General features: G+C 36.8%; 1 protein-coding gene across 17 annotated transcripts in view; it reads right to left on the reverse strand.

Annotated features, from left to right (window-relative positions):
• PDE4D (phosphodiesterase 4D) overlaps positions 1-14,081 on the reverse strand; it is a 739,244-nt gene that overhangs the window by 90,670 nt on the left and 634,493 nt on the right. For 2 of the 17 annotated variants that reach the window (XM_055086570.1, XM_055086576.1), the window contains one exon: positions 12,622-12,761. The exons of 13 other annotated variants lie outside the window; for them this stretch is intronic. In XM_055086570.1, the coding sequence (XP_054942545.1) occupies positions 12,718-12,761 (44 nt within the window). In that variant the 3' untranslated portion in view covers positions 12,622-12,717. 2 more of the 17 variants (XM_055086569.1, XM_055086573.1) reach the window with 2 other exon arrangements.

The raw sequence follows: 14,081 nt of genomic DNA on the forward strand, positions 1-14,081 counted from the left end.
AAATTTATAAGCAACTCATGCAGCTCAATAACAAAAAAACAAACAACCCAATCCAAAAATGGGCAGAAGCCCTAAATAGACATTTGTCCAAAGAAGATATACAGATTGCCAGCAAACACATGAAAGAATGCTCAACATCATTAATCATTAGAGAAATGCAAATCAAAACTACAATCAGGGGCTTCCCTGGTGGCGCAGTGGTTGAGAGTCCGTCTGCGGATGCAGGGCACACGGGTTCGGGCCCCGGTCCGGGAGGATCCCACATGCCGTGGAGCGGCCAGGCGCGTGAGCCATGGCCGCTGAGGCTGCGCGTCCGGAGCCTGTGCTCCGCAATGCGAGAGGCCACAACAGTGAGAGGCCCGCGTACCGCAAAAAAAAAAAAAAAAAAACCAAAAACTACAATGAGATATCATCTCACACCGGTCAGAGGTGCTCTTTCTTGCTCAAGAAGAGCAAAGCCCAAAACCATCTTGGTAGTGTGGGGGTTTTTTTTGTTTGTTTTTTTTGCGGTACGCGGGCCTCTCACTGTTGTGGCCTCTCCCGTTGCGGAGCAAAGGCTCTGGACGCGCAGGCCCAGCGGCCATGGCTCACGGGCCCGGCCGCTCCGCGGCATGTGGGATTTTCCTGGACAGGGGCCCGAACCCCTGTCCCCTGCATCGGCAGGCGGACTCTCAACCACTGCGCCACCAGGGAAGCCCGGTAGTGTGGGTTTTCACCCAAACTTCTTAGCAGCCCTGAATTCCAAAAAATATTCTACAGCAGAGTTGCTGTTTCCTGAGTGAGCATCTGAATCTTCTGTGGAGTTTGATGAGACCTAGGGGATGAATATTCTGTCCTCCAGAAATATCTGATTCTATCTCCTTTAACCTCTTCTTCTCAGTCCATCTCCCTGCTTGTCGTCTTTCTTTCCATCTTTATAACTAGTGCACAGATTTAAAAATCAACGCAACAAACAAGCGTGCACAGCAATGCTCACTGCAGTACGTACTGCCTATAATACAAAAAAGTCCATCAATAGGAAAATAATTAAATAAGAAATTTGACATACATTGTATGTGGTGATTTAAGAATATTGGTATAGATTTATATGTACTGGAATGTAATAATACATATTCTCCAAAACATATCAAATACAGAAGTCAGTCTTAGAAAAGCATGTGCAGTATACCACTTTTGATTTTAAACATTTCCACAATTCAAATAACTGAATATTCAGCTAAAAATTCTGGAAGGTTATACACCAAATTGTATCCATCGTTAAGTGGTTCCTTCAAGGAAAGCAAGCCTAAGGGAGCATGGAGGAGGACTTTCCCATATTCCACAACGTTTTAAGTATTTTATGACATAAAAGTACTTATTTATTACTTATGTAATAAAACTATACATTAAAAGACAATCTCATGGTAGAAATATTAGGAAATACAGAAGAAGTAGAGAAAATAAAGAAAAAGCACGTGTACTTCTATAACCCAATGTTCATTACTGTTCAAAGTTAATATGTTTTCTATATATATAGGCACACAGTAAATTTTTAAGCATAACTGGGTCTCATCTCATTGACCTGATATTCTAAAATGTTTGAAATATTGAAAAAAGCTGATTTCTGTAAAGAAGCAGTATTAGGAACTGTTGGCTAAAGTAGGCTGTAGCTTCTTTCTGTACAACTTAAAGCTCAGCTGAAAACATGATGCATAGATGGTGCTATAGTCACACAGACACACACACACACACACACACACACACACACACACACAGACACGCAGACACACACACGTTTTCTATGTTCCCCATCCCAGTTGGATTAGGGAAGCTGAAGACTACCTGGAAGACTGCACTGTCTCAAGCTACTGACCTAATTCCTAGCGTTTCAGTCCATTTCCTGCATGACCTCAGAATGTGTCATTGTAAATTCCTTAATAAGACAGCAGTTGCACATTTTGGAATGCGGATTCTGATACATGGTTCAAGTCAATGTTATGGAGGCTCCACCGGACCTCTGTGGGCCTCAATTTCCTCACCTCTAAACTGATCTCTACAGTCCCTTCCAGTGTAAACAGTCTGTAATTTACTAAAAACCACAAAGAATCATGCGGAACTGTCCACCACAATACAGCCGGCTCTGAGTCCTTAAACTAATCCTCAAAGCTGAACTTCCTGCAAAAATGACTTCAGTCCTTCATGGCGTGGGATCTGTCTCCATTCTCTAGGATGCTCACCACATGGTGAAGGAGTGTATCTCTCCATCTACCAACATTTTCGTATTGTTTTTTGCAGTTCATTACCTAAAGATGTTAAAAACAAAGACCCTGTAAAAGCGAGTAGTCACCTGAAAATGTGGCTTTCTCCTTAGGAAAAACAGGGGCAAAAACAGGGGTCCCAGACAGCTATCGTGTGAGAGCAATGATACAGACGATCCCTGATTGTGATCTTCTTTGAAGTTTATTGAAAACAAACTTGAATCCATACCAATCTTGACAGGCATGGAAGTCAGATTCACAAAGAGGAAATGTGAAGCTTCCCCAATGTTATGTTTAATCTCATAATACAATCATGAAACTCATTATAATTCAAGATCTGTACTATTAATATGAAGGAGATAGTATATAACTTTATAATCTTACCCCCAATATAATTACGTAAAATCTTAAAAATAAAATTATAGCCTGATACTATCTGTCATTTTGAAGGGGCAGAATAACAAAAGTTTGTATCAACATCCCAAGAAGTTTATGTGCTAGACATTTTTAATGAAACAGTGATAGAGTAATTTCAAGTAAATATTAATATTCAAATTATTGATTATTTTTATTGAAACTTTATTGTTTATAGAAAAATGAGGAGGAAGCATAGTCCTACCATCTCCAAGGATAATTCATGTTTTTAAATGCTGCCAGGTTATCCATAATATGAAAACTCATTTATGTTTTATTTGCAAAAAAAATTTAAGTCATCAAAATAGACGGTGGGAGCCAATTATGGCTTAAACAGTATTTTATAAAAACTAGAAAATTGTTGAGAAAAATGACTAGAGCATCAATCATTGATGTTCCCTATGTCAGAAGGGAAAGTTGAATGCTGTCCTATCTTTAGGAATAATAATTTCCTGCTGTTCAGTTTTGCATTTTATATGTATGTATACATGATAAGAAGCAGAAAAATAGGTCTGTTTTTAGCAGTCGTGTATAAATTTTATTCAACATCAATTTCAAATTGTTTTGCTATCAAATATTCTGAGTCTTTTGGGCAAAAAGAAATCAGGTAAGAAAATTGGATTTATTTATCTGACCTATCTATTAAATTCAATCCTCTTGTATGTACTTCCTCTACCTTTGTCCATATGGTTATACAATTATCACTAGACGGCTGAATTACTAAACAGTTTTATATATCTTTTCCTCAAAATCAAATTATTCTACAATGGTCCCCTATAGTATAAAATTGAATCCACGATCTTTTTCCTACCATTCAACAATGTCCATGATGCATCCCAGCATGCTCATTAGAAAGTTGACAATAGAATAAAACTCCTAGTACAACAGGAATAGAAGAAGGGTTCCTTATTATGCTAGTGAATAGCTTTCATTCAATATCTATAATTAACAATGAAGCAAATCAGAAACAAGTCAAGGCTACCCACTGTCTCCAATTATTTAATGCTGCTCAGAAAATTCTAACCTAGGTAATTAAATAAGAAAACCAAATACGAAGTACAAAATGTTTGAAAGGAGGGTACAAAATTATATTTTCAGATGATAATTCCGTAACTCAAAATTTCAGGGCAACCAACTAAAATATATAAGAAAGGCAGGACATTTTGATTTATGAGAAAGGCAGAACATTATAAAATGCATATGGTACACAATAGGCTTTCTATATACCAGCAATAACCAGTTAGGAAATAGAGAAAGTATCCCATTTACAATAGCATAAAACATACAAAATATCTAGAAATAAATTTAATAAAAGCTATTAAAGTCTTGTATAAATAATACTATAAAACTTCACTGAAGGACATTAAAAAAAAACTAGAAAAATATACATATATCTAATTTCCTGGATGGGAAGACTCAATATTATAAAGACAGATTAATCTATAACTTTAAGGCAATTAACTTTGCTTAAAATGTTAAAAGGTTCTTAACTATGCAATTTGATTTCTGATACCTACTTTCTTCTTGAAGACATTTTTCTTGGAACTCTGTGACAACTCTTTCTAATTTAGGCTGCCTGCTTTCTAGGCTTATTTCACTGTTGTCATCCTGGGATTTATTTTTGTAAGACAGCTGGGTTGGTTCCAGTGCTCTTCGTATCCTAGGTGAACTGTGTAGAATTCTTGTTGTTTTGTTGTGCTTGAATGTATCTTTGAGCAATATATATATATTTTTTTTTCAGTAGGAAGGATCTATAGGAAGTAAACTGGTAAACTTGAGCCCATATATGGTTTTTTTTTTTCAGTTTTAATTTCCTTTTTTTTTTTTTAAACATCTTTATTGGAGTGTAAAGCCCATATATGTCTAAATGCATCTTTAGTTTGTCCCAACACTTGATAGTTTGGCTATCAACTTAGGGCTCTGCTTAATCTTCCTCAGAACTTTGAAACATTGCCTAGTCTGTCCCAGCTTCCAGCTTTGCTGATGAGAAGTCTGATACCTTTGAAAGATCCTTTGTTGTTCTCTAGAACCTTTTAGGATCAATTTCTCATCCTTGGAATTCCAAAATTTTATCAGCATGTGTCTCAGTTTGTTTTTTTTTCCCCTGTCGGGCATTGGATGAACCTTTCAATCTGAGGACTTGAATCACTCTTCATGTCAAGGGGTTTTTGTTTGTTTGTTTGTTTGTTTTTTCCAATCATTTTTTTCCTGTTTCTTCTCACTTCCCTACTGCCATCTCACTCTTCCTATCTCTTTTCTACCATATTTTGTATCCCTCTCTTTGTTCTACATTCTGTGAGATTTTGTTTGACTAATTCAGTCTCCAAGCACACTCAGTCTTTTATCCAATCTTCCTATTTTTTTCAGCATCCTGCTCCTATTTCACAGAAACCTGAGCATACTTAATGAATGTACTCTTCCCCTAATCTCTGAAAATTTAATATTTTAAGGGTTTTTTCCTATACCTTTTATCATCTCTGTTTCTTCTGGAAACAGAAGACAAATTTTCTTTAGAAAAATACATTTGTTTTGTTCACTCATGAGTTTCCTTTTGTTCTTGCTATTGGTTTTCTTCAAAGGCCTCGGGATCCTTTGCTGACTGTGAATATTTACAATTTAAGAACTAGGAGTTTCTCAGGAGTTTCATAAGTAGTTGTGTAGCACTTGTAAACGGCTTAATTAGCAACTTAATGCAATTTCAATAAAAATTCTAGTAGGATTTTTTGGGGAGGGCTTCACAAATTGATCATAAAATTAATTTTTATAATTTTTAAAGTAATATTTAGAAATTAGCAAGACCAAGTGGGAATAACTGGGAAATTGTGAAAAATAAGATTAATTAAGAGGGCACATGTTCTCCCAGATACTAAAATGTATTTTTTATACATACTCATTATACCATGGTGCTTTTTATATAGGAACAGGCTATAAAGATTAAAAACAGAACCAGCCATCCTTAAAATTAGTAAAATATAGAAGCGACATCTCAAGCCAATAAGGAAACTATGGATTATTTAATAAATAGTGTTCTGAAAATCTAGGAAACCTAGGTAAAGACTATCAGAGCCCTGACTTCCAATAAAATATATTCCATAATTATTAAAAATTTAAACATGTAATGTAAATCCATAAAGGACTACAGTAAAACATAGGTATGTATATTGGGGTAGGAAAAGACTTGCTAAGGATATATAAAATATATCTATATGCTTTAATATATTTATATATAGGGCTATATATAAACAGTTTAAAACTTCTGTTTATTAAAATAAAGTATCCATAAATGGGAAAATATAAATGGGGCTGGGATGGTAGGAGAACAAAGAATAAAATATTCAGAGAGAGTTAAAAACGATCTTGTATATATAAAATCATTCTGACTTTTGCAAGGGCATCTATACAGGAGAGTAAAAAATAAACAAGTTAACGAAGAATGAACTCTTATTGTCCCCATTTTACACGTGAGAAAACTGAGGCTCAGAGGTTATATAACTTGCTGAGGATCACATAGCTAAAAGTGGGGAGCTGGGATTTGAACCTAAGGAATTCGGTTTCAGAGCCCATCTTTCAGCCCTGTGCTGTCCTGCCTACTCCAGCCAAGCCTCTTGTACACATTTTACATCTCTTATAAGACTTTGCTTATAATGTCTCCCAACCCAGAATCCATACCTCTTCCTTTCTTTCTGCCCTACCTATTCTGTTTGTTTTTCCATACCCAGTTCAATTACCTTCTCCACACAGGTTTTCCAACAATTCAGACCTTCTTGGAATTCTCTCCTACCTTGGATTTGGGAACCACTCTCCTGATTTTCTGCCTACTTCTCAGTCACTCTTTTTCAATCTCTTTATTGGATTCATCTTTCTCTACACTTCTTTTCTCGACCTACTCATTGCCCCTGTGAGTAAATTACCCCCAAAACTGCAATATCTACCTACTTATGTTCTGAAAACTACAGTTTAAATTGCTCTTCCACATTCCAGAAATCTCCACCTGAATGTGCACAGACACCTCACACTCTGTATTTCCAACACTGTTACTTACTCTGTCTGCTGCCTTGCTATGGAGAGATCTCTTACTGAGATGCCACAATCACTCACCCAGTTACTGAAGCCAGAAATCCAAGCATGCTCCTTGAGTCCTCTCTCTCTCAAGCCCAAACCCCTGGGCATCACTAAGTTCTGACTGTTTTACTTCATAAATAACTATTGGATTTATTTCTTCTCTTCTGAATTCCCTTAGTTCAAGTCCTCTTTGTTTCATGTGTGATTATTGCAGTTTTCCTGGTGCCTGTCTTTCCCCTATTCACCCTGATTCTATCTCCATATCAGCATTTCTCAAATTTAAGAGGTCACAGATTTCTAAGTACACTTTACAACTCTCAGAGGCTTATGCTGTCTATATGAGAAATTTTGTAGCTAAAAGTTACACACCTTGACAATTCCAGTGCGCTCAATAGGTGTTTGTTAAATGGACCAATGACCTCTATCTGTATTTATCTTTCTTTTTTCTACTGCAATTCATTCATTCATTCACTAATAATCATTTATTTGTTAGTGTGAGTGAACCAAAGGTGAATTAGACATCATCCTGGCCCCTATAGAGCATAATTTTTTTCTCTAATCATTCAGTCCTGTAGGTCTTAGCTTCAAAAGAATAGCAAGAACTCATCATATTATCTTCTCTGTTCCTCACAGTTCTTAGACCACTGTAGAAATTCAATCCACATTTGTGGAATAGCCTTATTTTGCCTTAAGACGATGCCTATTAATGTATACTAACATCAGAAGACCCTGCTGTGTGGAAACCCCCAGTGTTATACTTCAAGCAATTGTGGCAATTTATAGATTTTTCTGGCGTAAATGTACTAAGTGGGCTGGAGGATGGAATTATGAGTTCAGAAAAGAAACAGAGGCTGTGCATAATTTCAGGTTATCAGCTTAGCTCTGAGGGTGATATGGTTTCACCAAGATAAATAGACTAATCTGTATTGAGTTCTAATCAACATTATGTATTAGTTTTACAATGTTTAGGGATTTTTTTTTAGGGATTAATTATTCAATATTTATAGACGAGGAAATCAAAGCTATTAATCTAGGCTGATAGGTATGATTACAAAAATCACTTTTAGTTCTGGCAGCTCTACCTCTTATTTCTGGTAACATGTTATTGCTCTTTAAGAGTAAATAATCAGAAAAGATTGCAACAGAGCTAATATTTATTGAGCACTTATATTGGATAAGCTCAGTTTTTAGTACCTTTTAAAACCTTTTTAGGTATTAATTCATTGAATCTTCACAACTCTTATTATACCCATTTTATTGCTGGAGAAACTGAGGCATAGAGAGCCTTAGTGATTTGCCCAGGGTAACTCAGCTAGTTAGCGTGGAGCTGGAATTTAAGCACGGATAATCTGTACTTTTTACAATTGTACTGTGCTGCCTATAAAAGCAGTACTAGATGGATTGTTACAAAACCAGGTCTTTAATCTTGAATTCGCCATATAAATAATAGTGAAATAAATTTAAGGATGTCATTTGATTATTTGAGTTTCACTGTCCTTGCACTCCTTACAGCCTATGAGGAGAAGCCTTTACATAGTCTTTTATAAACTGAAAAGTGTCATAAATTCAAGGAATTTTTTTACAGTACACTAAATCATTTTAAAGAGTCTGAAAAAAAAGAGTCTTCGAGAAAAGTCCACATGAAGGCACAGATGAGGTGAGACACCAGCATGGAATGTTTAAGCTCCCACTAAACATATTAAGCTACATGTTTTATTGCTAAACCCAAGGGAGAGATTCGATGGGAGGAGAGTAGGAAGCAAGAAGGTAGGAAGCCTGGCTATTTAGAGAGGAATATACATTATTTTCTTGATCATTTTAAGAACGTTAACAATTACTATAGGATAAGCAGAGTTAAAGGGGTTTCGAGAAGGAGTTAAACTAGAAAAATACAGTCAAACTGTTAAAAATTATCAGAAACATCTGTAAAATCATATATAGTTTCATCATATATCTTTCTTTTAAAAAAATTCATGTTCTAGGTAATTGGTATTAGCAATCGGGTGATGAACACTGCTCATGTTTTATGCATAGAACAATTGGTGCCATGTCTAATGCATTTGGCATTAGCCTAGGAGTTAAAAAACGTGAGTTCTGTGCACAGCTTGGGTCCATGTCAATAAAGAAGCAGCCATTTCCCTCTGGGGAGATCTGTCTCCTCCAGTGACAAGGAGTATGTTAATGCCCTGGCCACCTCTCTATCTCGAAAGTTTAAAGTTCTTTAAACTCTTTACAAGATAAGCGATACACAGACATACTGGCCTGAGAAGCATTACTACCATCTCTTTTATACACAAGAGCAACAATAAGGAAAAATATCTCAAAGGCAGTCCCAAATTATAAAAATGTTGAGAAGGGATGCAAAAGACTATAGGATAGGAAACAAGAACACTGACACTGAATCCAAACTAATAATTGCATTCTATATACTACAGATTCTCAGAAGTTTCCATCATTGAGTCCTCTAGAGTATTATTAGCCTTCCTCATTGACAGGTTGTGGCACATATTGTATCTACGGGGCCTTTGGTTTCCTAAAAGGTGCTTGAAAATGCCTTTTAGAAAACACTTGTCACGAAGAAGCATAACAACAACAAAAAGAAAGTTCAAATATCCACGAAACATATGAAAGAGCACTCACCCTCATTAGTAATCAGGGAAATGCAATGATCTCATTATAAAATCTCCATATTTGAAACAAATTAGAAAGTCTGACAACACAATGTGTTTTTTGGCTAAGATGTGGAGCTACAGGAATTCCCATACACTTTTTATGCACTTTATCAAATACTTTCCCCTTACATAGCAAGGTTAAAGACATGCATGACCCAAGATTCCATTTCTTGGTATACTCCCCCACAGAAATGCATGCTAATAAGCACTAAGATACGTGTAAATGAAAATCCATAATATCTTTATTCATAATATTTTCCAACTGGAAACTGCCCAACTTCCTAACAAGAGAAGATGGGACAAATAAATTGTGGTAACTTTATACAACACAACACGATATAGTCATGAAAATGTGTGGTCCTCAGCTACATGCAATATTGATGAATATTACCAGTATAACATTGTGGAAAAGAAGCAAAACATAAAAGTATCCACAAGATGAGCCTATTTACATAAAATACAAAAACAAACTAAATTGAACTCCTTTGTTTTGGGATGGATGCTTTAAGTGGTAAACCATACCATAAAGACAAGCAGGAAAAGAAAAAATTAGGACAGTAGTTATCTCTTTGGAGATAGGAAACAGAAATAGGGTGATTCAGAGGGATGATTAAAATAGGTGTTTACTTTAAAATTATTGGTTAAACTTAACACTTAGGTTTTATGTATTTTATGAATGTTTTTATAGTTCATGATTTAAAAATTTACAAAGATACTATGAAGCTATGGTAATCAAGGCATGTGGTATTGGAGAAGGAACAAATAGATCAGTGGAACAGAACAGACAGCTCCCAAATAGATCCATATAAAGTCAACTGATCTTTGACAAAGAAGCATGATCTTCAACAAAGACAATACAATGGAGGAAAGATGTTATTTTCAATAAATGGCACTGGAACAACTAGACATTGCAAAAAAATAAAAAAAATAATAATCTAGACACAGACCTTATAAAATTAACTTCACAAAAATTAACTCAAAATGGGTAACAGACCTAAATGTAAAACACAAACTATAAAATTCCGAGAACATAACATAGGAGAAAAACATGACCTTGGGTTTCGTCATGACTTTTTAGATACAACACTAAAGGCATAATCCATGAGAGAAATAATCGATAATCTAGACTTCATTAAAATTTAAAATTTCTCTTCTGTGAAAGACAATGTTAAGAGAATGAGAAGACAAGCCACAGACTGGGGAGAAAATATTTGCAAATGACACATCTGATAAAGAACTGTCATTCAGAATATACAAAGAAATCTTAAAACTCAACAGTAAGAAAACAAGTAAGTTGATTAAAAAATAGGTGAATTCCTTAAGAGGCACATTTCATAAGCAGATGAAAAGTGGCTCCAAATATGTCATCAGGGAAATGCAAGTTAAAACAATGAGATATCACTACACACCGATTAGAATGGCCAAAGTCTGTAACTCTGTCAATGCCAAATGCTGGTGAGGAGGTGGAGAAGCAACAGGAACTCTCATTCATTGCTGGTGGGAATGCAAAATGGTTTGGCCACTTTGGAAGACAGTGTGGCAGTTTCTTACAAAACTAAACATACTTTTACCATGTGATCCAGCAATAGCACTACTTGGTAGTTATCCCCCAAACACTGAAAACTTGTGTCCACACAAAAATCTGTACATATATGTTTATTGCAGCCTTATTCATAATTGCCAAAACTTGGAAGCACTAAGCTATCCTTCAGTAGGTGAGTGGATCAATAAACCGTGGTACATCCAGACAATGGAGTATTATTCAGCACTAAAAAGAAATGAGCTCTCAAGCCATGAAAAAACATGGAGGAACCTTAAATGTATACTACTAAGTGAAAGAAGCCAAACTGAAAAGGTTACATGCTGTATGATTCCAGCTATATGACTTCTGGAAAAGACAAAAACTATAGAGACAGTGTTAAAAAGATCAGTGGTTGCCAGTGGGGGAAGGGAGGGGAGGAAGGCATAACAGGTGGAACACAGAGGATTTTTAGGGCAGTGAGAATACTGTGTATGAAAGTATAATGGTGAATACACGTCATTATACATTTCTCCCAACCCAAGAGTGAGCCCTAATGTAAACTGTGGACTTCGGGTGATAATGATGTATCAGTGTAGGTTCATCAGTTGTAACAAATATACCACTCTGGTGGGGGTGGGTTGATAATAGGGAAGCTATGCATGTATGGGAGTAGGGGGTACATGGGAAATCTCTTCCACTCAATTCTGCTGTCAACCTAAAACTGCTCTAAAAAATAAAGTCTAGGGCTTCCCTGGTGGCGCAGTGGTTGAGAGTCCGCCTGCCAATGCAGGGGACAGGGGTTCGTGCCCCGGTCCGGGAAGATCCCACATGCCCCGGAGCGGCTGGGCCCATAAGCCATGGCCGCTGAGCCTGAGCGTCCGGAGCCTGTGCTCCGCAACGGGAGAGGCCACAGCAGTGAGAGGCCCGCGTAACACAAAACAAAACAAAAACCAAAAAATAAAAACAAAAGACAAAAACCTGAACACATGTGGATTCTTGGAAGTTCACAAAAATTTTACAAAGCCTAAAAAAGATTAATTTGCGGAGGGCTTCTCTGGTGGCGCAGTGGTTGAGAGTCCGCCTGCCGATGCAGGGGACACGGGTTCGTGCCCCGGTCCGGGAAGATCCCACGTGCCGCGGAGCGGCTGGGCCCGTGAGCCACGGCCTCTGAGCCTGCGCGTCCGGAGCCTGTGCCCCGCAACGGGAGAGGCCACAACAGTGAGAGGCCCGCGTACCACAGAAAAAAAAAAAAAAAAAAAAAAAAAAAAGATTAATTTGTGGAAACTTTTAGTTCTATTTCATCTGTATAAGTGCTGATGAAGACCACCTGGTGAATGATTCAGAGGTTTAACATAAAGAGTCTCCTTAAATAATATGTACTTACGAGGGGGAAAAAACCCCAAAGCCAAAATTGCAAAAGGAAAAGCACTGAAGACTTTTCTCTCCAAAACTGCCAAGCAAGTCTGGTTTAACTGAAATTGATGGCAAAGACAACAGAGCACACAATTGAATTTTAATCTTAATGATCTCTAAGCTATATTTGAAACAAAAACATACATGTGAGAGTTCTTCAAGATGTTGGACATGAATCTGTTTTCATAATTCAAAAGCATGCTTTGCTTATGAATCTCTTTTAACAAGCTTTGGTGGGGGATTCTTTTCTTCCAGATGTTTGCTGTTGTACAGACGCAACCTCCATCTCTCTACACACGATTTAAAACACAGTTGGGGGGGTGGGCTGAATTGGGAGATTGGTACTGACATATATACACTATTGATACTATGCATAAAATAGATAACTAATGAGAACCTACTGTACAGCACAGGGAACTCTACTCAATGCTCTGCTGTGACCTAAATGAGAAGGAAATCCAAAAAAGAAGAGATATACGTATACATATAGCTGATTCACTTTGCTGTACAGTATAAACTAACACGATATCGCAAAGCAACTATATACCAATGAATATTAAAAGAAAAAACACAGTTGTAAAGAGCATATTTATTTTACAAAATGGTAAGAGGACAGAATTCAAATAGATGGTCTATAGGTTTGTAAAATGATGAGCACCTAAGTCTCGTAAAGTCCTACAGATAGTATCTATTCATCTGAAGAAAGTTCTCTTACTACTTTTCAAACCTGAAAGAATTTTCTAGTCTTAAAACATTATTAAGTAGGCCAATTAATAATTTTGGTAGAAAAGAAAGTCTCCTAAATCATAGACATGAGAAATATTTTTTTCAGATACATTTTCATTTAAAATCCCTGTTTAGGCAATTTACAGGAGGCAAGATTGTTTAGTGGTTGAGAGGATGGTCTCTGGAGTCAGACTTGGATTTAAATCCCAGCTCTACCATTTACTAACTTAGACAAGTCATATTACCTCTCTATGACTCAGTGTCTACCTCTGGTGTTCTTTGAAGGACAAAAGTAAATGTCCCACATAAAGGACTTTTTGCAAAACTCCAAGCAAATAATGAGCACTCAATAAATGTTAGCTATCGTCAGCAGCAGGATCTTCTAGAATCTTGTTGATCTTTCATCCAACTTGTTTGATCACTTTTTTTCTAGGTCCTCTTCCAAGCCACCTTCCTCCTCAGCTATAGTTTCCCTGGATTTCTAGCAAAGATGGGGAAACTACACATGCTTATTTTCTCCTCTTTCTGACACCTCACGAAAATGAAAGTAAGAGAATAAAAACACACAAATCCACAAAGGCGTAGATAATGAGGGAGGAGAGATCATCAAAGGAGAAATTTCAACGATTTTTAGAAAGGAGAGAGTGGATGAGAAGTAGAAACTGCCTTAGCACAATTGAGAAGATGATTACAGAGAGCAAATTCCAAGGGAAAGTGAACCAACACGTTCTACCCAAACCCAGAGATGCAGAGGTTAGAGGCAGCATACACTAAGGAAGGCAGGAGTTTAGTGAGAGGCTGAAAGTACATTAAAATTATATGGAGACTTTGGATCCCAACTATTTCCCTCTCCTGTTGGAGACTAAATCTTACCTTTTTTGGAGAAAATAAGCTAGAGAGACATCAAACTGAGGACATCAGGCACTGTGGCAAACAAGGTCACACCCAAGGTTGAAAAACAGATGCTTAACTGCAGAGTTCCCAGTAAGACATACAAACTCCTTATAAGCCATGTTCCCCAAACACTAGCAGTCA

The sequence above is a fragment of the Physeter macrocephalus genome, chromosome 8, assembly GCF_002837175.3.
Source record: "Physeter macrocephalus isolate SW-GA chromosome 8, ASM283717v5, whole genome shotgun sequence".
NCBI lineage: Eukaryota > Metazoa > Chordata > Mammalia > Artiodactyla > Physeteridae > Physeter > Physeter macrocephalus.